The sequence below is a fragment of the Nelusetta ayraudi genome, unplaced genomic scaffold, assembly GCF_046127955.1.
Source record: "Nelusetta ayraudi isolate G7.1 ecotype Tasmania unplaced genomic scaffold, CSIRO-AGI_Nayr_v1 ptg000094l, whole genome shotgun sequence".
NCBI lineage: Eukaryota > Metazoa > Chordata > Actinopteri > Tetraodontiformes > Monacanthidae > Nelusetta > Nelusetta ayraudi.
The window spans coordinates 938,565-964,983 of record NW_027466144.1 but is presented as its reverse complement, the minus strand read 5'-3'; the positions used below and the strand labels follow the sequence as shown (position 1 = coordinate 964,983).

Here is a 26,419-nt window from a genome sequence, read left to right as displayed (position 1 = left end):
TTGACGCGGGCACGTGTCTTCTCACCCGAGGCTGCGCTCTGTGCTTTGTTTTTTTTTTTTCTTGGACGGGGGCGGGGGGGTGGGTGTTTGAATCTGTGCCTCAGTGCACGTTTAAACCGACAAGAGAGCCGCAAAGTTTGTCTCTTTTGAATGCACGCCTGCAAACAAAAGCACACAAGAGAGACGAGAGAGGGAGAGAGAGTTCCAGTTCCTCTGCACTGGCTCCCAGAGTATTGACTTTACCATCCTAATGTTTTGCTTTTGAAATTTTTAAATGCTATGGTATGAGTCTGCTTGCTTAGCTCTAACCTTGGTCACCCTGTGTTCTTTCCGCATGCGCTACTTTAGTACACGTGACCTTGCGTCTCCGTCCCCTCCTCTTATAAAACTCTTGGAAAAGTCCAGTTTTTCCAGCCAGTGCGCCACAAAGAACAAACTGTAATTACTCGCGGGGAGAGATCGATGTGCGGCTCACGTACGGCTCGCTGACAGCCGCCTCGTGCACTTCAACGGTCAGCTGCGTTTCCACATCCAGGCCCGTCGGACTCGGCGTCGCGGCCCAGCGGACACGAGATCAAGCGCAGCACTTCTGCTATTTTAACCTCTGCGGCCGGAGAGCCGCAGTCGCACGCTCGGCGCCCGGCGCTTCTTTCGCCCCCCCGGACGCGGCCGCTCGCGTGATCCAAGCGGAGATCGGCCGCTGCAGGGGCTCAGGGAGCAGGGTTATAGCCGACGTGTAATGGCATCCTTCAGCCACGCAGATCCGCACCTACACCGATTCGGGCTTAACGGACTCGGCTCTTCCCTGAGATCAGGCGAGGACGGGGAGGATTTGAGGCCGGGGATTTTCAACCCCAGCATCCGGACGTTGGCCAGTTTTCTGTAGGTTCTGACTCTGTTAGGCAAACTGCCTGCAGTCTGTCAGTGTCCTAACAGAAACAACAGAGTGGGAACTTTAATCTCTCCAGTGTCATGCGAGACTTTAACATTCTATCCAACGCTGCTGTTTTTATTGTTATTTTTTTTACTGTTTGGCTAAAAAGCTCCGGGGCGTTAAAGTTTTTGCGAGAATCCTTTTTTTTGTGAAAAGGATGCGTCTTAAGTCCCTCCGTGGATGTGTTGAGGCTGGCAGCGGGAGGGGCAGAGTGTTTAAGAAGGAGGAGACACTTTAAAGAAGAAGAAGAGGAAGAAGAGGATCTCCTCGGAGGAAGCAGCGACGGCTCGCCAGCAAGTGGGCTCAGCGCCGCAACAGGACCACTGACCGGCTAATCGGCCGCGACAATGTAAACGGATGTCGGCGCCGCGCATCCCATTCACACTTGCACACAATTAAGATCTTTTTTTTTTTTTTTTTAAAGACTTCTCCCTCATTAATCCTCGTCTCAATCCTTCCTTCTGATCCGGCGGCAAAGCCCCGTGTATTAGCGCGCTGGTAAGACGGGATGTGGACTCTTATCCAGTGTTTGCCCAAGAAAAGCTGCTAAGACTCCGGCACCGGCGACGATTAGCTAATGCTAACAATGGCGGCGGTGTTTGCTCGCGCCTCCTCCTTGTCTGCGCTGAAGTGGGTGTTAACAAAATAAAAAAAAAAGAGCCAGAGTAAACACAGTCTCAGGGCGGCGGACGCTGGAGGAGTGGGAGATCACTCCAGGGTGAATAGCAGAGATTTAACCCCCCCCCAAAATACACACAGAATCCCCCCCAACACCACCACCACCACCACCGCTAACACCGGATCTCCCTCCTCCTTCTCCGACTCCCTCGCCCGCCACTGCCTCAGCGACCCGGCGGCCAGGTGTGCGCCAGGCTGCAGGTGCCGTCGATATTTAGGCACATTAGGCGGCGACGCAGGCCGCCACAAAGACTGATCGGATTTACCTGCGCGGCTGCCCCCGTGCACGCTCTGCAAGCGCAGCACAAGAGCTGGAGGAGGCCTCTTCATCACCGCCGCGCACCTGGGATGGATTTCCGAGGTGCAAAAGCCCCCCCCCCGCCTCCCCTCCCAATCCCCCTCCCCGTGAGCGGGACGACCACTGGGGCAGCAGAGGAGTCAGGACTCTGTGTGTGTGTGTGTGTGTGTGTGTGTGTGTGTGTGTGTGTGTGTGTGGAAAAAAAAAAATGAAAATCCAGAGCAGAAGTGAGTTTGCTCTTTGCACCTCGCAGAGCGCAAAAGGGGGCGCCGGGGCTCCACAGGCTTCCTGTTCAAAGCGGCGCAGGGAGGCGAAAGGTTTAAGGCGGAAGCCTTTCGTCCCGCTGACCCCCAGACTGCGGCGCTGGCTTCAATCAGACAGAATGGAACCCGTCGTCCTTTCAAGGGGTTGCCGTGCGGCGCACGTCGCCGACACCTGGGGCCTCCCGGAGGTGTTTTACACACGAGCGACGCCACAGCTCTCGCCTGACATCAGACGTCCGCCCGCGGAGAAGTCGGGATCGCGCGGCTGACGCGTGGCGGGAACACCGGGAATGGCAGGGAAGGAGATTCCTTGTGGTTCTCCAGCAGATGTGGCTCAAGTTGGAAAACTGGACTCTCTTACTCTTTTTTTTTTGGAGAAGTTGTCTGAAATATTGCATTGTTTGCAAATATTACACGTTTGTATTAAAATGCCTCATTTTTACAAATCTGTCTGAATTTCTTTTGGTTGTGACAAATGTGAGTCGGCTTTATATTCGACGTTCAACTCAATATTGTGTCCACGCTCTTACTGAGGCTTCAGACACGGAGTAGCATGGATGAACTGACCGTGATGGACTCGCACCTCTGCCTCCCCTCTGCCCTGACAGATTTACTGGTCTTCACCAGCCTCCCCAGTCGCCCCCGCGCACACACACACACACACACACACACACACACACACACACACACACAGAGAAAACCTCTTGAAGCTCTACAACCCTTTTGACTTCTCGGGCTGCTTTTGAACTCTCCATTTCAGGCCAAATGACCCTGAGCTTCGAAGTGAACTCCCCCCACTCCCTCTCCCCTCCTCCCTCCTCCCCCCCCCTCCCACCGCGACCCCAAGGCTTCAGCGGTCTGGAACCTCCGGAGCGCCCTCGCACATACCGACGCAGGCACATCAAATGAGAGGTGGCAGTGTTGCTGAGTTAGGTGGAGACCTAATGGGCAGTAATGTTGTGCGCTCGGGGCTCCTGTCCAGCCTGCCGTTGCCTTGTTTTAAGTGCCTTTCCTTTAAACAAGCACCTTTAGTGGCTCCGAGGTCGAGAGGAGGGAGGCGACGCTTAATGAAGTGGCCGAAGAAATAGAGTTACAGCGTGAGGTCGGGCGACGCTGGACTTGTCCGTCGCAGGGCGCTGGATTAGAATTTCCGTCTCACCACCTCCCCTCTCCACCCACCCAGCCCCCCACCCCCGCCCTCCCGACTCTGTCTGCCCCAATTCAGAACCAATTTGACCGAACTAAACAAGCTATCACATCAAATCCTTGTCCGCAGGCTAAGTCCGGGGCTACAGTGGCCACTGAATTATCCTCCTAATCAGCCTCTTACTCCACAATCATCTGTCTCTCCACGTACGCACGCACGCAGGTTCACCCCCCTCTGGCGTCCACCGACCAACTCACCTCAAATGATACCCAGCATCCTGTCCTTCCAGCCCCCCCCCCCACTACAACCTCTCGCACCTCGTCTCTATTCGCCCTTCTGGTCCACTCTCTCTCTCTCTCTCTCTCTCTCTCTCTCGCTCTCGCAGTCTCAGGGTCCCACAGAGAGAGTGAGTGAGGCAGAGTGGGGGGGGGGGGGGGGGCGGGTGGGATTGGAGTCGGCGCTGCTTTGAAGTGTGCGTTGATGAGAGAAAGCAGAGTGCTGTGTTCAGACAGGCCCCTAATGAGGGAATTAAGAAGGCGCGCTGGCCGTTCCCCATGCTAACTTCCCAGGCGCACAGCGAGACCGACGTGCCAGCAGACTCGCATGCGTGCGTGCGTGCGTGCGTGCGTGTGTGCGCACTCACAAATGTGCGTGCAAACGAGGGAAAGGCGCGAGGCGGCACAAGAGCGCGGCTAATCTGTCAGACCCAATCAGGCCCGTGGCGGCGCCGCCACTCACCTACAGTCCAGACACAAACTCGGCCTTTGTGGAGTCTTGGTAGGTTCTTTTTGTCAAAGTGGAGGCGAGTGGACTTACTGTAGTGCGAGTCTAGGTAGCCGTTGCGGGGGTCCATGGCGAAGAGGGTGCCCCGGTAGGGCAGCGCGTGGTCGGCCAGGTGGGGCAGGGAGCTGTGCAGCTCCTTCTTGAGCAGCGGGGGGCGCTCCTCCGTGGAGGTGGACGGCTCCTCGCTGATGCTGCGGTCCAGGGCGCCGGGCGTGGCGGTCTGGGAGCTGATGGCGTTGCGCCGCTCGCGGTGGTACGGCACACCGGAGCCGTCATCCTCTGCAGGGGCGGAGCAGCGGAGGAGGAGAAGGACAAGTTGGAAGTGAGGAAATTTCTCAGGGAGAAATGGTGCATGAAAATGTAAAAAAATAAATAAATAAATAAAATCCAGTTCAGTTTTCACACTCAAATTTAAAAGTTTAAACAAGCTTATTACACAGTCTGGGCGTCACTTTCTGCAGTCTAAACATTTCCAACTTTCTTTGTTTGTTCGTCCAAGCGGAGTTCACAGCACACAGGGTCATTTGCTGTGTTTGCAGGTTAAATCAAGGGCAACCACTCCTGTTATTCAACAGCTACATCATGTAAACATAGTTCAAACTGCTGCCACTGTCTAAGCAGGGGAGCATGAACCTGAACCAGGACTGAAGGAGAATTAGCAGGCTTGTGCTCCAGAGGAAGAGAATAGACGCTGAGTTGAGGTCGGAGGGGTGAGGGGGCGCCCTTTACCATTAAGACCTGACCCTTGACCCCTGGCCCCGACCCTCTGCACTGACATGTGTAAGAGTCGGGCGGCCTGCTGACCCGGCATTAGAGTTCTGCGCAGCGTGATGATATCCGGGCCTTGAGGACGTCCCAGTTGTGTTTTTATCTCTTTATTACATTTGGCCCAGACCGATCGAATTGAGGGCAGCGGTCACGAGTCGGTTCCACTGCTTGTTCTCAGTGTGACTGAGAATCGCCGCACGTTCTTTAGCATTAGCAAGGCGCTATGCGCCGCAGCCGCAGCAGCAGCAGCAGCAGCCGCAGCAGCAGCAGCAGCAGCAGCAGCAGCAGCCAATTAAGAGGAGAAGAAGGGGACAAGATTAAAGAACGCCACCCCGAGCACTGCAGAGGACCGCCATCATGCCGCGCCACTTCACCGAGGAGGCAAAGTGATCAGAAAAAGACGGAGGAGGGGGAGGGGGGGGGTGAAGAGGAGGAGAGGATGGTAACCCACGGGCCCCCTGCTCTCACTCCCTCACTCTCCCACATCCATTACCGGCGTCGGGGCCCTGGCAGCCGATTCAAGGATTCTTAACGCGGAACTGACAGGCAGAGAGAGGCAAGCCGAGCTCATCCTGCGGGAAATGACGCTGTCAGTTATGATATAAGTATTTAATCCTATACGGCACAGCCAGTGATCTTATTAAGGAAATAATGGCACTTATACGGTTAAAGCTGGATTAATAGGTCTGCCGCTCGCAAAAGCGCAATATTAACATAAAGGGATTTTGGGAGCGGAGTTCATCTCCCCGACACTGGATTGGAGGATGTGGAGGATGTGGAGGATGTGGAGGATGCCGGGAGCAGGAGCCGAGGCCTGCACTCCTGAGCCGCTTCTCTCCCATTCCAGAAGTCAAAACATTCTCAATATTTATGTCCTGTGTTTTTTTCTTCTTTTTTTATTGCTGTTTTTACACAGACATTTTTGATGTTTTATGGAACAGCTTTAGTGCTGGAGCCTTAACGCAGCTGGAAATTTGGAGCTTTCAAACGATTCTACTTTTAGAATTTTTCTTCATTTTCTTTCTCGCCCTCCTCCTCTTCCTCCTCTTCCTCCTCTTCCTCCGCTGACCTCCGCCGCAATTCAGACGTGTCACTCCCCCCCCGGCCGCAAGTGAGGTCATGCGACTAATAGTTCAATCACAGCGGTGTCACACTCCCACCATCCCCCCCTTAAGTCGACGCACAAAGCCCACTGGGAGGTTCATCATCCCACCATGTAACACCTTAAGGGGCTTCGTTACTGGAGTTTATAGCGCCTTCAATTGTTAAACAAACACTCACTCGGCAGGACAAGGGGTCAATTGACTTCTTGCGGCGGTGGAAGAAACAGTATCAGATAACTTTTCTTTTTTCCCCGCCCCGCTCCCCCCCCCCACACACCCGGGCCTGCCGGAAAACCTCTGCTGCCGCTCCAACATGTCAGTTACGTGTCAGAAATGGAAACACATGCAACTTTGAAACGTTCAGTGCCGCAACGCTCGCCCGGCTCCAGAGCGTCCAGGGCCCTTTTTCCCTCCTTCATTTTTTATTCCTCTTTCATTTCGCTCTCTTTTTCCCATGGCTGCCACATCCAGTCCTGCGCCAGTTTGCGAGGTCTATTCAGGCCAATACAAAAGCAACGGGCCGGTCCTCGGCGGACCAAAGGCAAGCACGCCTCTCAAAAAAACAGGAAGGGGAAGGAGAAGGAAAAAAAAATAGAAGTATCCCACTCTCTCTATGGTGATTGAATTTCTTAACATCTTTTCAAAAAGCGCTTAAATGCCTGGAGGCGAGAGGAAGAAACAAGCTAATGGTGGATGGGGAGCACTGAACAAATTTCAGAGCCCTTTCCTGCTCGCGTTTGAGGTTGAAAGGGAGCTCCTGCCTTTCAACTTTCAAAGTCCTCCTTCCTCCCGCAGTGTCACTGAAGGATTTGAAAAGAAGGTAATTGTGCTCGCTGCCGTTCTGATCAGAGCACACGCCCCGGCTCTAGTATTTCAGGAGCTTTCTCGGCCACTATTATAGTACCTGCTGCTCCACTCTTGCATTCTTCCCTCCTTCCTCCGCCGCTCCTTCCCCCTATCGCGCTCCCCCTCCGCCCGGCTGCGAGTGCACTCTGGTTGCCGCTCCCTCACTTGCTCTCTATCCTTCTTTCAACCCCGGCAAGGCGCTCATTAAATCCTGAAGAGCAGGTTTCTACCAATTTCCCCCCACCTCCGCTCCCCCTGCATGTCCGGGGTCTCTATTGAAAAAAACAGTGCGAATACCTTTAGAGAGATCGCGGTGCATGGCCTTTATTGTGCCGGCGTAGAAACACAGTGTTTGTACGCATTGGAAATCTGCAACTTCGGAGGAGATAATGAGATATGGAGAGAGGCCAATTCCTTCGGAGAGAGATGGTTCTGGGACAAGAGGGGGCTTAAGTTAAGGGTGCCCGGCCAATTCAAGACAATGAAGAGAAAGACAAAACCCCCAGTTTGTTGTTTTTTTTTAAGGCAGGGGTTAAAAACAGGGATTGCGCTTCCCACTCGTGCCAATCTGTCCTCCACTCCCGAGAATCGGATTTTGCCCCCGAGCCTGAACTCTCCAAAGCCGGGCCGTGCACGTTCCAGGCACTGCACAAAGGCCGGCGCACACCGTTAAGATTTCCACCGCCGCCTTCCCCCTTTCAAGCCTCAGACATCAGTGGAGGTGTTGTTGCTGCACCTCTGAGCCAAAGCCAGACACGCTGTGCGCTGCGTTCCACCTTGGAACTTCCCAAGGCTTTGTTTGTCAGTGGCACAAAACGGGGGTTTTGGCTGGGGCGCACGCGGAGTGCGAGCGGGGAGGAGAGGAGGATCTGCGGCGCAAGTCACAAAACATTTCTTCAAAGCGACTCTCCTCCTGTGCAATAATCTTTTGCTCCCTCTTTTTTTTCTCTCTTTCTCTTGCAAATAAACTCCCGGGAAAAGCTCAAGACTCCCCAATTAACAATGAGAAGGGGGGGAAGAGGAAAAAAAAAATCCAGCAGCTGGCTAGAGTTTAATAAGAGCACCTCTCCAAGCGGCTTAGGCTTATGTACCTGATTCACCGGCCCTGGCACCGGCGCTATAGACAGAGGGAATCATTCACGATTAGCGCGGCCTGAAAGACGAGAGGCGGAGATGGGAGACGTTCGCTAACTCCGCCGAGCGCCATACAACAGGAGCACCGGGGGGGATTACCACAATTGTGTGGGGTATTTTTTTTTCTGCACAACTCCTCGGCTGGCGAGCGCGGGGGCCACTGCGAACCAGTGGGGTGGGGGTAGGGTGGGTTTCTCATTGCGCTAGTTGAGTGTATGTGCAAGATGTGGAGGTTAGCGAGGCCTGAGGGAGGATCCGGGGTGAGACTCTGAAATCTCCCTGATGAGTGAGGCAGACTGGAGAGAATGTTGAGCATCTGTGCAGAGTGAATCAGACGTGTTGGACGGTGAATCATTAGTGGACTGATTCATTGTCTTTGGAGTTATTGTTCACAAACTGCAGGTCAGAGTCGGGTCTTTTTCACCAGCAGTCCAGTGACAGTTGATGACTCCCATGTGTCCGCATCCCAAACTCTCTCTCTCTCTCTCTCTCTCCCTCTCTCTCTCTCTCTCTCTCTGGTGACTGGGGGACGTGCACGTACTGGGACGCACCCGGAGCTTAGCCACTCACAGCCGCAGCCCTCTGGCCTCGGGGCAGGGGAGCCCGGGGGGGGGAGGGGCCCAAATCAAAGCCGTCTCTGGCGCCTTCCATCTCCACCCGCCGCACCTTCAAATCAGGCTCCCAGCGGGGCCGCGTGGCGCCGCCGGGCCTCCGCCCGCCCCCTCATTCGCCCGACGGGGGCACCGGCCCACCACGGAGCGGCCACTGTCGTCTCATCAGGGTCACATTGTGAGGAGGCGATGGCCATTTTAGCCCTCGCTGAAAAGTCCTCGCTCCTAAATACGCATGCTGATGCATTTTGACTGCAGATAGTTGTGGGCTTTTTAAGGGGCTTTTTTTCCTTCTTTTTTCCACTGGAAGGGCACCTTGGCCGGCATTCTGTGAGGAATCAGAGACCGAGCGAGGCATCAAAGCCAAAAAATGTCATTCAGCCGTGGGACGCGGTCGGAGGACGCTCGCAATAATCAGCCATAACCTGGCGCTTCGCTACGCCGGCCTCTTACAATATAAAATGAGCGCGCGCAAGGGCCGACTTCTGTCATTTTGGGACAAGTGGCTCTTTCACGGTAAATCTGGGCACCCTGCCCACCGGACTGGACTGGGCCAGCCACAGGGCCCCCAGTATTGGAATCCCACTTCTGACACCAGTGAGTGATCCAGACCAAGTCTGTGGCATTCAGATTAGCGACGGCGTGCCAAAAGAAACGGATATCCAGGCCAAGGCAAAGAGACTGACGGCCAGTAGTTTGGAGAAAATAGTGTGTGTGTGTGTGTGTGTGTGTGTGTGTGTGTGTGTGTGTGTGTGTTTTTACACCTTAAACTAGTAAATTTTAATTAAGATTTTTTTTTTTTTTTTTAGAGTTAGTGTTTTCCGGTTGCTTTTTTAAAAATAAATAAATGAAAAAATCCACACGTACAAATTCTGGCGCGCCAGTCAGCGAGGGCGCCGCAATGAGGCGTGCAAGGCCCCATTAAGACTTGACTGGGAACTCGATCATTAGACACTTCAAAGGCACCTGCCCACCGTCCCAGAGGAGGCCGGGATCGCCGAGCTCCGCCCCGTTTAAAAGCATGTTAACTCCTATCAGAGGCTAGCAGGCTAATTTAACTCTTGACATTTGATATCTGAGGAATGAGGGGGATCAGCCATTTAGCTGGAACAGGATTACCCACCCTACCCCCTCACAGCACACTCCACCACCCCCCCGCCCTGCACAACCCTAACTGCCTTCCTCCTCCTCCCAGCACCCCTCCCCGTCCTCCCCTCCTCTCCCAGCCTGGCCGGATTCATTAATTTTCCTGCCGCTAAGCACTTTATCAATGACTGGTAAATGTCTGAGTCCGGAGTGGACTCGCACGCCCCTCCCCCCTCCCTCTCTCTCCAGGTGATTAGGCCCGAGGATGTTCAGATCTGTCTAATCTATGGACCTGTTCAGTGGCCCTGCTGCGCTATTCTCGCACCTGTTATGCAGCTCAAAAAAAAAGAAAAAAAAGAAAAAAGGAAGAGTAGATTTATGTTCGCTCCAAGAGAAGTGTTTGCACAGCTGAGATCATTTTTCAGAACACTGCAAAAAAAAAAAAAAAACTGTTTAGATTTTAGATTTCTAATTTGAAGACTTCTTTTCTTAGACTTTTAGATGCGTTTAACAGATGCAGGTCACTGAAGCTGCAGCAACTTTCTACTTTAGTATCATATTCCCACAGCGACTCGTGCACCCTGAGCCATCCGATGCACAAGTCCATCACTTTAACTGTAACAGTTTTGTCACATCTGTCCAAGCTGTCAGCCTCCCTTTTAAACATTTCAAACACAGCCACTCTTTTGCGGGGGCACAGATTATAAAGTGTAATTCTCTATTAGAAAGGAAGGTGCCGGGCTTTATGCACAGCACAAGCGCCGGCCGACTCCAAAATCCCCAGAGCTGACCCTCACCTGCCCCCGACGTGTGATGTAAAGGGGGAGTGCTGGCTTTTATAAACAGCGTGTAATTCACTCCCCTCTCCCCTAAAACGCAGGTGAGGCCCGGCGCTCTAATTACAGTGTCTGCAGCAGGCGGGTGAAAGCGCTGCAGATCAGAGGCGCTGCAGTGTTGGCCAAACACAATTAGGCCGGGCGCCGGATAGCGAACCGGGCTTTAGACGTAACCGAGCGGGGACGGCGGAACAAGCCGGGATTGTGAAACCGACTCACAAGCGGAGTGAATGACTCCGGGAGATTTCATTTCATGTCATGATGAGACCAAACATGACATTATATATAACAATGACCGGGATTGAGCTCGTCTTGGATTGTTTCTTTTTCCCTTCTTTTCTTTATTTAAGGGTAAATACCAGCTGACAAGTGTGAAAAGGTCAAGAAAGTAGCGTCTCTGAATAATTCAACTCGTGCACGATAACCGTCTGTTGGCACGTCACATGGCTTCCGATGTCACTTTCATCATGTCTTGCTTCTCTCGCTGTCCTCCCCCTGTAATGAGCTCTTTTTATGTATGACCTTCGCTGTCACTCCTGCATCTCAAATCCTCCTCTCCTGCTCTTCTCTGCCCCCCATCGCCCCCCCCCCCCCCCCTCCTCTAATCTCTGCGTTACTTTGCCATTAATCCCACATTCCACACGAGGTTGGCGAGTGCAGTTCACTTCAACACACACACACACACACACACACACACAAAACACTTTGAAAATCTGCCGTTCGCACTGGAATAAATCGGTTAGAGTCACGCTGGCAGAATTTAAAAACCATCCATTTCCTGTCATATAGCATAAACTCGCCATATGTTCCCTCCAAATTTTTCATCCTTCCTTCTGTCAGTCATCGACACGCCTCCTGTCCAGTGACGCACTCCTGGTTTCATGATCTCACCTCTAATTCTACCAGTTTCCCCCCATGCACACATTCTTCCCACATCTATCTCCACTGCCCACCTCCCTCCATCCATCCATTCATTCATCCATCCATCCATCCATCCATCCTTCTCCTGCCCTCCGGAGCCACACTGGGTCCACTGCACTCACGCAGCCCCATGCTGAGCTCCTCCAGAGGACCAGGCCCGGGAACAAAGAGCCCATTGACGGTGGTGGCAGACACAGTGCTGGGCCCACTGTGAAGATGAAGTCACGAGGTCACCAAACAGTTAATAATGACTGTGCATCCTACACTGGCACCAGTGTGCGTGTGTAGTGAGATTCCAGCAAGAGTCGTGAGGCTAATGGAGTGATAATGTGTCTGCAGGCGCGGCCGGGTGTCCACAGAACACTGCGGGCCCACAACTCTGAGAATGCGGACCGATAAGAACCTTTTTATGGTCTTAATGAGAGGCTCCGTGGCATTGAGCTCTAACTCTGTAAAAATGTAAATTTTTTATCCTAGTATTATTGCCAGGAAACAACCTTCTCTTGGCTAATGGAGCCTCTGTCATGCATCAAACCCTTGTGGGTAAACACCATTAGACTCAGAGCTCCAGCTGAGGTACATGTGCAACTGTGTACAAATTAATGAAAAGGGTTTGCAGCATTAATCTCTGTGCATCTGAGTGGCCGCGGCCTGATTTCAGTGCCTTTAACAGGGCGACTCCCTCGTCCAAAGACCTCCTGGTTAAGTTGAGTTCGGGACGTCGGGGCTGAGCAGGAGAAAGAGGCTCGTGAAAGAAAAAGCAGCCGGGCTGCACCACCATTGATTAACATTGGAGGGACTTGCTCCGGTTCAAGCTGCGCGGCCCCGGCGCTGTAAGCTACAGACGTTTGTTTTCCCCACGAGTGGAGAGCTCCCTTCAAACCCCCGTCTCCGCTACACATCTGAGTTCAATTCTCCGCATGCCCTCTATCTGAAAATCAATTCCTCCTCCTCTCCTTTGCTCTTTTCCTCCAGCTCTGCGAGCGGGCCAGGGCGAAGGGATTACACTGTCCCTCCCCAGATCCAAGCAAGACAACAAATGGTTCTTATCAACTGACACCCCCCTGCCATCCTGGAGAAAGAGGGTAAAGGGGGAGGAGACAGAGAGAGGGAGGGGAGGAGAGGAGGGAAGAAAAAAAAAGGGTCCGAGCCGCCCCGGCACGGATGTGTTTGTGGGGCTCGGTCTGCCAATCGTGGCAACTCTTTTCACACTTGAAGCCTGAGCTATTTACGAGAGCCCTGGGAGAGTGAGCACACAGCACTGGAGGGTGGGAAGAAAGGAGGGGCGAGTGAGAGAGAGAGAGAGAGAGGGCACTGCTGCTGCTGCTGCCGCTGCTGCTGCTTCTAGACCTCTGCTTCTAATCAATCACCAGAAATCACTGCCATGGCTTATGGCCTTTGATCCTGGCTCCTCTTTCGCACTGCGAGGGAGAGAGAGGGGGGGGGGGGGCAGGGCGAAGGGAGAAGGGTGAGAGTCAAGGCCCAAAGGGTAGTGGAGGTCAGGGGAGAGAGATTAGGGGAGTGTTCGGAGGCTCTTTGGTCTCTATGAGCATGTCTTGATTTTAGGCCAGTCGAGTACTGAACAGGAGGGAAAAAAGCAAAGTGGAATGAAACATACAAGATCCTCCCGGAGCAAACCAATCATTCCAGGGAGCCTTTTTCTTTAAACTTGCCTTATATATAATTTTAAAACGGACGTTGATACTAATCTGAGTCACGTCAGAACTTGTTCTCTCATGTGCACGACGACCACTTCACATAAACAGAAGCGGCCTAAGCTAAGATTCCTTTGGGGTCGGTTGTGTCCTTCACCACTTCTTCATCCACTTCACACACGAGCCGCAGCCCCTCTGGCAGGGCAACTACCTGCTGTTCTTGCCACGGGCTCGAGTTTTTGATTATGATAAAAGACACAAAAGCAAAAAAAAAAAAAAAAAAAAGGACACAGGCGGTAAAGAAAAGAAGAAGAGACAATAAAAAATCACCCGGTGGGGTCGGAAGACTCTGGCTTTGTTTCCGCTCGCGGGAGGGCAGTCCGGGGATGGCCAGCGACAAATGGACGGAGCGATGAAACGGCAGCTCCCGGGTTTCTGGCTTTATTGGTCGCCCTTCCTCTCGGAGAGGGGCGGCGCCTGGCGGAGCGGCGGCGCCGCGGCGCTGCAGCCGGGGCCAGTCTGGTCAGCGCAGCGCCGCCCGCTCACACAGAGTCGGCTGATTTGTCTTTGTGAGGCTGCGCACGAGAGCAGAGACTCCGCTGACCTCTGACCCCGAGGCCATTCTGGCTCCCAGCGTGCCAGCGAAAATGATCCGCACCTCTTGTGAGGGGCCATTGTGGCGGTCAGCGTGAGCCAACCAAGGCGACCTGCGAGAACTCGAGGAGCTCCGGCTGCAAAGTCAGAGGGAATTTTTGCCCTTCGTGCCGCCAAAGGGGGGAAAACCCGACAGGAAATTGAGTCCTATTTTTGGAAAGTTTACATTGTAGAGATGCTTTTAATTACATAGTTGGGTGGTTGTTTCTTTTACTATGTGGTGACGTCGTCTATCTGTAATATTTTTTCAGTCGATTGCCCCTGTGATGGAAATCATCAATGAAAAGAAACTTTCATCGTCAACCTTGACGTGACTTTCGGTCATTTACATTTTCGCCCACAAATTTGAAAAGATTTTGCTCTCATGCACTTTCTGTTTTGGGCTCCATCCAGCAAGAGCAAACAAGTCGGATGTCCCCCCTCCAAAAAAAAACAAAAAAAACAAAAAACAATTCCACCACACGTGCACTGGACTGGAGGCATTGGCTTATATGTATCTTCCGGCACTGGAGGAGCACTAAAGCTCCAGCGGCTCCAGCAACACCAGCGGCTCCAGCAGCACCAGCAGCTCCAGCAGCTCGGGCTCTGTGCACGTGGACGGGGGCCAGGCTAGAGAGGCCTGGCTGGGCCTGGTCGGGCAGCTGAGGTTCCCCTCCGCCCTGCTGGAGCAGCGGTGGCTAAGCTAATCCTGCGCCTCGGGCCCCATGCGTGAAGACTCTGCCAAAGCCTGGCCCCCCTCCCTTCACCCCCCCTCCACCCCCCCCCCCCAACCCCCCACCCGCTGCAGGAAATTGTCTCCGGTGCACAAAACCATGAAATGTCCACTGGCTCTGGCCAGTTTGCACGCAGGCCCAATATTGGGAGTATTTACAGGTAGATCTATCAGTAATCCCCCGCCACGTACTCTTGCGATTGCAAAAGGAAAATAACGCGGATAAATGCTTATTCCCTCTCCGAGTTTCTGCTGATTTAGGTTTTTTTTGTGTGTGTGAATGTGTGTGTGTGTGTGTGTGTGTGTGCGCTATGTATAATTGATGCAGTGTACAGGGGTCTTTTGACACTAAAAGCCAGTTTTCCTGTGCGGGGTTGTGTGTCAGGCTCTATAACGCCTCCTCCATTGTGCTGTTTGACCCCGGGGGCCAGCCGGGGCTCCCGCGAGGTCCCTTATCCCCCCATCAGTCCTCTCTCATTAGCCGCCGTCGGCACGGCCCCAGAGTAAGGTAACGCAGAAGGGCCCCGGCTTCCTGGCCTGGTCCCCGTCAAAAAAACCCACAAATCCAGACGACGGAACTCACAGAGATCGTCTCAAAATGACGGCTTTGGGTCATTAAATATTAAGTTATAAGTTCAACAGATTTTTCTTTAACTTTTCATCAAATTCTTAAAAAAATTAGTGAAAAAATTGGCTCAGCTAAAAATGTATTCAATTCAATGAGAAGTTTTGTCAGGAAACTATTGACAGTAGGCAGCAGTGAGGTTTTTTTTTTCCTCCTCAGGGGTCAGAAACCTCCAGCAGATCCCGCAACTCTGAGAAGCCGTGGCGGGAGTAGTTCATCTTTTCAGACCAGTGGAGACCAGGGCAGCATAAGGAGGGAGGAGGAGGAAGGGGGCGGGGCCGGGGCAGTGGCCAAAACAGTGGATTATGAGTCCCATCAAGTGATCAATGATTTCATTAATAAGACGAATCGCGCGGCTGTCACGGCCGTCACGCAGGCTGAGGGATGATCGGCTCCCTGCACCCTCCTCCCTCCCTCGTTCCCTCGCTCCCTCCCTCACTGTCCTTCCAATATTGTCTCCCTCAGCCAGCGACAAGCGGCAGCGAGGGGTGGGGGGGTGGGGGGGGGCAGAGGTTGGGGAGGAGGGAAGGGAGGGAGTGAGAAGGGGTGAGAGGATGGAGGAAGAAAAGTGAAAATCCATTTTGAAACCCATTTTCAATTAGGGCTCCACAAGCTGTTATCACAGGTGTCCCAGAATGGGGGCCCGTAAGTGAAAATGTCTCCTATCCGTTTCTGAAATGAAACCTTATCTGGGAGGCACAAAGATGGCGGGAGGTGGGGGAGGGGTGCGGAGGAGGGGGACGGGGGGGGCAGGGGGGGGCAGCGTATCTGTAAATTACTTTCCATCCCCGCTGTTAACGGGAACTTTATTTCTGTCAGATGACATTCCCCTCTATTTACTGTTGATCATTTAAATGGCTGCCTAAGAAAAGGAGGTGGTGGCCCCCGCACTCCTCCACCTCCTCCTCCTCCTCCTCCTCCTCCCTCCTCCCCTCTGCCTGTATGCCTCCCTCCCTCCCTCTCTCTCTCTCCCTTCCTCTCTCTCTCTCTCTCTCCTTCCATCAGGATATTTTTTTCCAGACCAGTCAAGTGTGTTTCTTTTTTCTTCTTTAAACAGTTTAGCCACGCTCTCCATTCGCCTCGGGACTTTCTGGGCGAGCCTACATGAAAACCAAACGTTTTTCTCGCCCTCCGAAGGCTTCGCGCGTTTTCCGCTTCTGAGACACTTTGCTCTCTGCCTTTATTTATTTTATTTTTTTTTTAAAGAGGTCCCAAATCAGTCACTTTGCACGCAAAGCAAAAAGCATCCGGCAGTTTTTTAATTTATTTATTTTTTTCATTTCCAATTTTTTCCCCCCACCTTGTCTCATTTGGTTTAGTGAGTCCCGGCTCCCTGTTTACACCACCAGCCGCACCAAAGATCACTCGGCTGCAAACTTTATTTTTTCCTTTACTTTCTCCCATAAATAACTAACTCCTCTTGACCACCACCAGCCCCTCCTCCCACTCGTACCAACGTGTTTTTTTCTTTTTCTTTTCTTCATTATCAGCAAATTATCCCATGACGACAGGATTTATTCAGCGAGGGGAGCGCCGACATATTTTTTTTTCCTAGCTTTGTACCCCACAAAAGAATCAGGGGACTTTGTGGTCCACCTGCCTGCCGAATGACGAGGGCGGGAGGAGACCCCCCCCTCTCCTCACCCTCCTTCTACTCCGACTCCCGCCACCCCCCCACCCCTTCTCCCTCCCAAAGAGAACCAATCACAGCATTGTTGTGGCACAGTTGGCTCTTTTGAGCTGTCAGTGCGAGAGGAGGGGGCACGGAGAAGAATGGCACACAGGATGAAGCCAGCGTTTAGCCAGCCATGTGGGAACGCTCCACCAGGACTCTGTAATTGCACCGGGCCCGACTCGGCTCAGAACTTTTGGGCGGAAAGGACGGCGTACAGCCCGGTCAGCAGGAAGTGTCCCTGTTCTGATGCTACTCTGCACAGTCTGTGAGGTCATTCAGACAGGTGATCTAGTGCACAGTATCATAGACCTATAATGTGGACTGTTGTCTGGCTGCTGGTGACAGAAGGAGTGTGAAGGTTCTTGGTTGCACGCAGCAACTGGATCACATGCATATCAGAGGTTCCTCGTGGCTGGTGTCTGACTGTTTGTTTCTGAATGATTATTAATCGTGTACGATGCCCATACATGGTTTTTAGTGCTAGGAATCTTGAATGGTAACTTACTTTCACCCTGATTTTGCTTGAGAAACTACAACATTTTTGAAAAGTCAGTCTGTCCCGTCTTGACCCTCCTTGAGTTGGAGTTATCTCGAGGCCTTCGCCTCTCTCGTTCTCCACGTTCCACACTGTCGTCGGCTGCACCGCGAGGGTATCTGCCGGCCTGAGATCAGGGGCCGCCACTCGGCCTTTGATGGGCGCGGAGAGAGACGAACTGGGCCCAGGGTCCTTCCTGAGAGGCACAACAGTCACCCAGGGACCCGCCCGCAGCTGCTTACAATTACCTTTTGTTTGGACGGAGGCAGTGGGACGGAGGGGGCGACGAGGGTTAAAGTTGAGGCCGGTGTTGGGTTACACCTGATAAGAGGTTATGAGTTCTGGGGGCGACCGAGGAATGTGCTGTAATTACAACACAACACAAAGAATGTGTAAGCTATAGTCTGATTCCAGCGGATGAAGGTCGGGATTCGATCTCTGCAGACACACGTCCTTCCATCCCACCAAAAATATATATGTGTATATGTATGTATGTATGTATGTATGTATGTATACGATGATGAGGCTACTGTAAGAAAAGGAGCGCGGTGCCGCTTTAAGACGGATGAGACCAGAGGAGAATTCACTGCAATGTTTTCCAGACAAACCTTATGCTGCTCACAGATGTAATTACCAGGGCATTACTGAGAAAAATGTACAATCAGAGCGAAATTACAGCCATGCGTTTTCCTCAACAAACTTTTTTTTTCCGTCCTCACTGCCCCTTTAATTAATTTAAAAAAAAAACAGAGGGAGAAAGGGAGGGGAAAAAATGGGAGCCATCTGGGAATAAGTAAGAGCGAGAATGTTTCCCCAAGATGTCTGGGGATGCATTACCTTACCCACTTCCTGTGATAAGTCCCATCTGGAACAGCCCGCCACCACTTTCCTCTTTCTTTTTTTTTCTTTCCTCACAATTTCATGGATTGTTTGTCTCTTGTTCACACTTGGGCTGATCACGTTTGACATAGCGGCGGAGGGGCTTGACAGAAACCTACCAGATCCAGACCACTGCACACTTTTTTGTTTTAACTCTTCTGAGTAATAATGAGCACAGCTGCTGCAAAATGCAGAGAAGGGAGATCAACGTTTTCAACTGCGAAGTTTTCCCGAGCCAAAGATTTTAGCCAGCTAATGTGGTTTCCATCATTCAGCGGTCAAAATTGATAATGAAAGGCTGAGTGGACTTTCAGTTCTACACCCCTTTAATGTTATGTGTCAAACACGGTGGAATGTAAACATGGCAACTTCCCCGCTCCCCGCTGCTGTCGAGCGTCGAGCGCCGAGTGTCCAAAATGTGTTTTTTGTTAGAACGTTTACACAAGTTGATGATGCGGAGATGGACGCAGGAGGATTTTTGAGAGAGTGCGTGAAAAGAAAAATTCTCCCACCTCAACAAGTAGTTGAAAGAGTGTGCAAAGTCGATTAAGGTTATTGGGAAGTAACGTAGAACTGTAACTGTACAACAAGGAGGAGGAGAAAAGTTCTCAGTGGGAGCAGAAAAGGTTTGGAGTTGACATTGGAGAGCATCAGAGCTGCAGAGGTGCGTCTACCGTTGGAGGTGGTGCTGGAGGCGACGGCCTTCTCGCTGATGTCGCTGCGCGCCGACGAGCCCTTGGTCGCCACGATGGTCTCCACCCTCTTCTTCTTCTCAGCTGCTGAACTGGCCTGGGACTGGGTTTCCATGGCGATGGCTCATTCCTCAGCACCTCATGGAGAAGGAGTGAGCTGTTTGCAAAAAGTGCAAAAGAGAATAGACGTGAGGAACTCAAGTCGGGACAAATCAGCAACGTCGGTGCACCTGCTCAGATTCATTCAATTCAAAACTTCAGATGTAAAAGTCCCGCCAAGGAAATTTTTTTTTTTGCTTTATTTTCAACAGTGTCACACTAAACTTCTGACTTCCTGTCAAAAAAAAAATAAATAAAAAACCCCGACAACGAGCCCGTGCACAGAACGAGGTGGGACATCTTGCCTGGGTTTCATACCTCAGAATAGAAGTACAGGCGGCTTGTGGATATACTGATAATCCCACTCTAGCTGCCTTTCCACCACAGAAAGAAGAAACCTTCAGGGGATACCACAGCGAGAGAGAGAGAGAGAGAGAGAGAGAGAGCGAGAGCGAGCGAGAGAGAGAGAGAGAGAAACGTTCACAGTCCTAAAAAAACAAGGCTTGTTTGAAGGCCCTGTTGGGAATATCATGGTGCCGGGCAATTTTTCTTTCAAAGAATAAAGGTGGTTCAAGTTAATGCCGTCTGTGGGTTTAGAAGGGGTTCAGCCAGCCAGTCTGGCAGACGCGCTGCTCGGTTCAGCACCTCCGAGGCCAGTCTACAAACTCCCGGCTCCTATCTGGGTCACGGAGGTCTCTGATTATGGAGACAACCGCACAACAACCACTCATTTACACAAAGTACAGGAGAGCGTCACAGCGCTCCGGCGAGGCCGGGCCTGTACTTTGGCGACGTAAATCACGGAGGCTTGCTGGAAATATTTAGTCTGACTAACATTGTCTTTGCAGCGAACGCCGGCTAATTACCAAAGTGCGGCGTTTAACTCTCTGTTTAACTCTCTGTTTAATTCTCTGTTTGACTCCCCTCCTTCACCCCGTAAACACACACGGACACAAAAGGGGCAGCGGCAGCAAAGTCGGCTGCGGCGCAAAACAGGAGGAGCTGCTGAAATTCAAGAGCGTGGTGGAGTTTGGGGTGGAGTGAGAGAGAGAGAGAGAGAGAGGGAGGGTGGGGGGTTGATTTTTTCTTCTTTTTTTTTTTACAAACTCCCAAAGGAGGGGAGGGCGAGAGGGAAGTGGTGAGGGGTAAACTTCAGACAAACACTGCGCGCTTTGTTTGTTTTGTTGTTTTTTTTGCTTCTCCCCCCACCGACCGACCGGCTGAAAAAAACAGAACCCGTCTTCATTTTCGATCCTCCGACGGCATCTGTGAGCAATCGCCAGAGCTTGCGGGGGGGTTAAAAAGAGGAGGGGGCGGGTGGGTGGGTGGGTGAATGAGGGGAAAAAAAAACACAATGCAATTAACTCTCTTCTACCAATCAAAACAGAATTAAACAAAGAGCTCGTCCCTCTAATCACTCCCGCATGGATACATGTGTAGCTGAGGTGCCGCAGCCAGAGACGTTTTTGTCCTACCGGCTCAGATAAGATCTTACAGCAACGCTGCGTGCGTTTCACCGCCTGGATGCTTTCATTTCCTGGGATTTTTGCTTTTGCAAAATGTGCACAGCCCAGGCGAATGTTGCCCATTATGAAATCTGACCACAGTGCAGGACTTTGCCATGCATTTGCGTTAAGATCGTAAAGGATTGACCAGAAACAGGAAGAAGTTGCAAAGCAAAGCAAGGCAAGTGTGTGTGTGTGTGTGTGTGTGTGTGTGTGTGTGTGTGTGTGTGTGTGTGTGTGTGTGTGTGTGTTTGTGTTTGTGCGTGCACCGGCAGTGTCTTCCAGGTGAGCCGAGCAGCCGCAGCTCAGACAGATGAGAGCGGCGAGAAGCGCGGGAGGGCGGCGCCTCCGGAGGTTTGTAGGGGAGCCCAGGAAGAAAGCAGGGCATTCCAACGGTGCCGGGCAAATATTCACAAGTCCGAGGCAGTGAAGCGTGTCTGACCGGCCTTTTGTGTTCCACAAGGCAGGCCACAGTTCCAAAGCGGCAATTAAAAGCGGGACCTTTTCACCCGTAATCCCCCTGACCTGGACGCCCACACCCAGTCCTGCAGATGTTTCTCCTCTCTGTTTTTGGCCCTCCCTGTTGCTCATTTTCTCCCCCCTGGCAATTCTTTCCCAAAACACTGAGAAATTCCTCATCAGAGTGCACCTTATTATTATCATTATTATTATTATTATTATTATTATTATTATTATTAATGTAAAAAAAAAAAAGAAAAAAAAAGTTCCTATTCTTCTGTGCTTATCCTTCCATGCATGCCGATCCGCAGAGATCAGTGTTCCTCTCCAGTTGCAGACACACTCGCATGAGACAGCAGAGAAATATTACGGCAAGTGGATGTGTCACCGGCATAATGGGAGGAATTACAAGCCGCCGCGCACTGCTGTTGTTGCCCAAAATAAATGTTAATTTCATATTAACGTCTTCCCATGAAAAAGTGTATTTGCAGCACCCAATTAGAGTGCAGAGAGAAAGGGAGTGTATCTTTATTTTGTGCGCCACTGTAATCCTTCCACACAGACAGGGAGGCGATTAAATAGGTTTAAAATACCGCAATTCAGTCGGTTCCCTCCGAAAAAAAGGAAAAGAAATTCTCATTTTATAAGCACATTAGGCAAATCAATTTAACATAAATTATACGCCTCGGTGACAAAGGCGCCGAGTTGAAAGTCATCTGCAAATTGTAACACATCAAAGTGAGACACAAAAATAAACTTTTGACTTTGACTTGGAGAAAAAAAAGAAAGGGAGCTTAAAACGGCTGCATGCGCTCAATACAAATCACAGCTTGTTTGGTGAGGGGGGGCGGGGGGCCGGGGGGGCGGTGTTTTATACTTGCAGACAACATCTTTACAAGGCTGATTCCATAAAACTGCTGCAGGTGTGCAGCCACTTCCACCGCACGCTCGCCATTCGCGGCGCATTTGCATAAGCGCTGCGTAAAAACGCACAAGCGCGAAAAAACAAAGGGACATTTCTTTCATTTTTTTTTTCACGGCAACTTTTGAAGTGTCCTCTTACATTTGCAAGCTCCCCATTCACCCCCCACCCCCACCCCGACTCCCCAAGACACTGTACTGTATTTGCGCTCATTTCATTAAGGGGGCCGACTGTTGAGTGTCAAGGGCCCCCCCGGGGGCGGAGACTGGCAGCGCCGCGGCATTCATCATCATTACATCAGCGACCACCGAGATCCGCTATCTGAGGCTTATCAGCGCTTGCACAAACGCACCGCAGCAGCAGAGCGAGTTAGAGGGGAGGGGAGAGATGGGAGATGGAGACGATTGAGGGAGATTGTGAGCAGAAAGTGGGATAAGAGGCGGAGAGAATGAATGGGGGACGGGTGGAGCATGAGAATGTGTGTGTGTGTGTGTGTTTGTGCGCACTTAAATGCATGCGTGCCTGTGTGTGCACCTCCGTGTGCCCCTCGCATGCCTGCACATGCCCCCCCCTACCCCCTCCTCCACCAATCCCTGCGTACAATGTGTGTTTTTGCACGTTTGTGCAGCTAATGCCAACAACATTAAGGGCTCCTGCAACAGCTGGAATAACTAAAAACACCCAGGGCCAGGGCTGGGGGGGTGGCGGGGTGGGGGGAGGGGCCCTTCGGCAAGACTTAGCTGAATCTAGCAATAAAAACGCAAACCCGTCCGCCCGCCCTGCCTGTGTTTGCATTGGTTAGGGCCAGTGGAGGGATGAGGAGGAGGAGGAGGAGGAGGAGGAGGAGGAGGCGTTTGACAAACCGGTGGCCCCACCGAGGACATGTTCCCCGATCCAATGTGCCTCAGAGGGAACCGCATACTTGGGTTTCCACGCTTTGTTGGACACTGCGCCCAGGACTCGCCCTTGGCCCTGCGAGGGGAGATTCTGTGGCTGCGGCAACGTTGTGCCCAGCTGGCACAAAGTTTAGCCTACAGCTGACAGAGGGGGGAAAACCAGCACCTCAAGTCGGGGCTATTTACCTGGAATTAGTCACACCCCACCGCACATACACACACACACATCATAGTCCACTGATATGCAGCAGCAAAATGCTTTGGCGCTGCCACCACAAACATGTTTGTGCTTTTATATCAGAAAATCTTGCTTTCTGTCGGAATGCTTTGAAGGATCCATTTGTTTGTTATAAACAAGCTCTTCGCCGCTTGACGCTGCGCTGCATCGGCGATATGCGGCCTGATGACAACCACACTGCACAACACTTGAGGAAAAAAAAACAGAAAAGCGTGCAAATGGGAGCGCTTTTCTGTTTATTTATTTCGTCAAGGACAAACGCAGCCCAGCGCCGCAGCTCATCAGTAGCTTTCAGAGGAGCTAATAAGATTATCCTCGCGTGCGTCTTGCTCCCTCAGACTCCTCCACTTGAGATGCTTTTGGGGAGGGTTGGGTGTTGGGTGTGTGTGTGTGTGGGGGGGGGGGGGGGGGGTTGTTGTGGGTCTCTGTGTGTTGCGCCATGAAGCGAGTCGAGTGCATCTTACATTCCTGGGTAACAAACCCACACGATGTAATCGTAATGCTTACACAATGTTTCTTTTGCACTCGCTACCCACAAGATAAGAGGAAAATAAAGCGAGGGGCCGCAGTGGGAATCTTGTGCGTTCTCCCCACAGCCCCCCGCTTATTAAATTGTTTATTTGTTTTTGACTTTGCATTTGTTCATGAGCTGCTTTTTTTCTGCATGAGGGCAAATGGGGACTGGAGGACAATGGATAATGCCGGCGCTGGCAGCGGCGGCCCTGTTGTTCAGTATTAGCTCCTCACTCCGACTTGATGTGTTTTCTTCTGTTTGCCTTGTGTTTGATCAGACATCGGCCCTGATTCCTAAGTCGCCAAAGATTCTTGTTCAGCAATTTACTAAAGGCTGAAAACAAAGCCGCCCATAATTTCTCCTCAAACCGTCGGCGTCCTTGAGGAGAAAAGAATCTTTCGACAAAACTTGAGCCCAAAAGTTTTTCTCTCCCCCTCTTTTCCAAAACCGAGGGATTGCATTGCATTTGCATGATGGCAAAAAGAAAAAAAAAAACTTTTCCAAACTTTCAAAGCAACATCTTGCAGTTTGTTTAGCAGCCATGTTGCACCCAGTCAAGTGGCCCCCTGTGCGTGGCACAGAGAGGAAGACGGCTCAGGTCTGCTTCCTGTCAGCAGGCCTCTCATCTCCAAAGAGGAGACGCTTTCTCGCACCAGGCGGCGCCCTGCACAATGCCTGTCAACAACATCCTACACCATGCCTCTCACAGCCAAACAGTACACGCTACGCTGCGCCGCCTGCACCGCTCCAGAACATGGTGATGTGTTTTGCGTGCATGCGAACGAAAGAACGAGCGAAGCAACTAACGTGGGGGAAAAAACTGAGAAACCGAGGCTCTTTTTTTCCCCTCGCCGGCTGTGTTTGAGAAGCTTGAGGCAGCCGATGCAAACGTGCCTCCTTCCTTCCTTCCCTCCGCGCTGCTGCGTCTGCTGCTGCTGTTGCTGCTGCTGCTGCTGCATGTTGGAACTGAGAGAGTCGAGACCCCTGGGAGCAGATGAGTGGAGGGAGAGAAGCACCTCGACTGATGAAGAGCCTCACACGCCTCGCGACTCGGAGGCAGGCAGGCAGGCAGGCAGGCAGGCAGGCAGGCCCTGCTAAGTGAGTCAGGAGGTCCTCGCCCAGTCACCCAGGGGACTGTCACACACACCTCCCTTAAACAAGCCATGTACAGTAAAGTTATTTGAGCTATAACTTCAAACCGCCCTGCCCCCACCGCCGACTTCTCCTTCCTCTGCATTCACTTCAGCCGCAAAAAAAAAAAAAAAAAAACTCCATTCGCTGCCTTTCAATCTCGCTTTTCACTTTCCTCCTCACGTCCTTTTCTGTCCCGCGTGTCACCGGGATAAGCGTCGGCCGGGAAAAAGTGAGCAAAGGCGACCGCGATGTGATTAATGGAGGTTCCCCGGCGTCTCCGGGGCCGAGCGCTAACAACAGCCAGGGGGCAGCGCGATAATGCACAATAATAAAGCCGGCTGATAATCAGCCAGGCAAAACCGGGGCCTATTAGCGAGCCCCATCAGGACGGCTAAGTGAGAAATTAGCCCTTCCCAAGCTCCGCCACAATTCATCAAGTCCCGCCCCTGATCCCCCCCTCCACTCCCTCCCCCTCCCTCAAGAAGTCATAATGTTTACTTAAACACTGGCCTGGATGCCCCGGCGGCGAGCTTTATTGGCTCTTATTAATTCTCACTCGGGCCCTTGCGGCCATGCCATTTAAACCGAATTAAAGGGCTGAAAATTGGATGAGATGAAGTTGTCTCACTTTTTTGGGGCTGCCGAGAGATGAAGAGCCCTGAGACTTGTAAGGAGAAAAAAATCCAAGAGGGAGCCAATAATAAAACAAACAGACTGGGATGCTATGAGGGGGAATGCTGAATGAAGCCGTCCTGAGATTTGGCTGCAGCTCCGTCCAAGGAATGCAGAGAGAGAGAGAGAGAGAGAGAGAGAGAGAGAGAGAGAGAGAGAGAGAGAGAGAGAGAGAGAGAGAGAGAGAGAGAGAGAGAGAGAGAGAGAGAGAGAGAGAGAGAGAGAGAGAGAGAGAGAGAGAGATGCCATCACATTAATGTCGGACTTCCTGTGTGGATGGGAACCGATCCAAACCGGGTTAAACTGGGTTCCACATTCCACGGAAGGGGGGTGGGTTTGTTGTATGTCTGATGTTCTTGTTATCTTTGGTCAGACGGGTTTGGAAGTGTGTTGGGATTGAGGTCACTCACTCACTCAGTCAGCCAGTCCCTGCTGCTGCTGCTGCATCTCAACACGCTGCTGCCGGGCCTCTGGTGGACTTGGCAGGGTGATTCACTCCAAACCAAGCGGTCTCATCTTGATCCCTTTTTGGGAAATTGCACATCTGAGCTGTTTGTTTGTTACCTCCGTGACTGGATTGCTTCGTCAGTCCACTTCGTCGAGTGACGCGTCGAGACGTCTCACTCCCTTCTATTGTGGGCTTCCAGCAAACTGGGTCAAACAAATCACGAGTGAACCACCGCAAGAAGTGGCTGCGGATCGATATTTGTCCAGTTCACTCCTCGCTCCTCCTCCTCCTCCTCCTCCTCGGGAGATTTTACAGTAGGAAGGAGCGGCTCGGGTCTGCGTCTGCGTCGGCGCGAACCTCCACAGTTCTGCCACTTCCACGCGCACAGCGGCGAAGGGTGCGAGATCAAAGGCAGCCGGAGCTCAGAGGGAGTCCCAGAGACTTCCCGCTCCCTGACGGCTCTGAGACAACTCTCTCCCGTCACTTTCATATCAACCACAGAGCCGCCGCCGTCCCTCGCAGGCAGGCAGGCAGGCAGGCAGGCAGGCGGTCTCAGAGGATTTGGCAGCACCGCCAACCTGTATTCCCACCTACATCAACAAACCCACAGTCGTACGCACACACACACTGTTTTTCATCAGAAAGCAACGCCTCGAAAAATAAGGAATTTTTTCCAATATTTTCCAGATATCGAAAA

General features: G+C 52.0%; 1 protein-coding gene across 1 annotated transcript in view; it reads right to left on the bottom strand.

Annotated features, from left to right (window-relative positions):
* gli3 (GLI family zinc finger 3) overlaps nt 1-26,419 on the bottom strand; it is an 83,234-nt gene that overhangs the window by 47,620 nt on the left and 9,195 nt on the right. The window contains exons 2-3 of the mRNA XM_076047487.1: nt 18,818-18,992; nt 4,137-4,382 (exon numbers count right to left, since the gene is read on the bottom strand). Of these exons, the coding sequence (XP_075903602.1) occupies nt 4,137-4,382; nt 18,818-18,950 (379 nt within the window). The 5' untranslated portion in view covers nt 18,951-18,992. The remainder of the gene's footprint in view (nt 1-4,136; nt 4,383-18,817; nt 18,993-26,419) is intronic.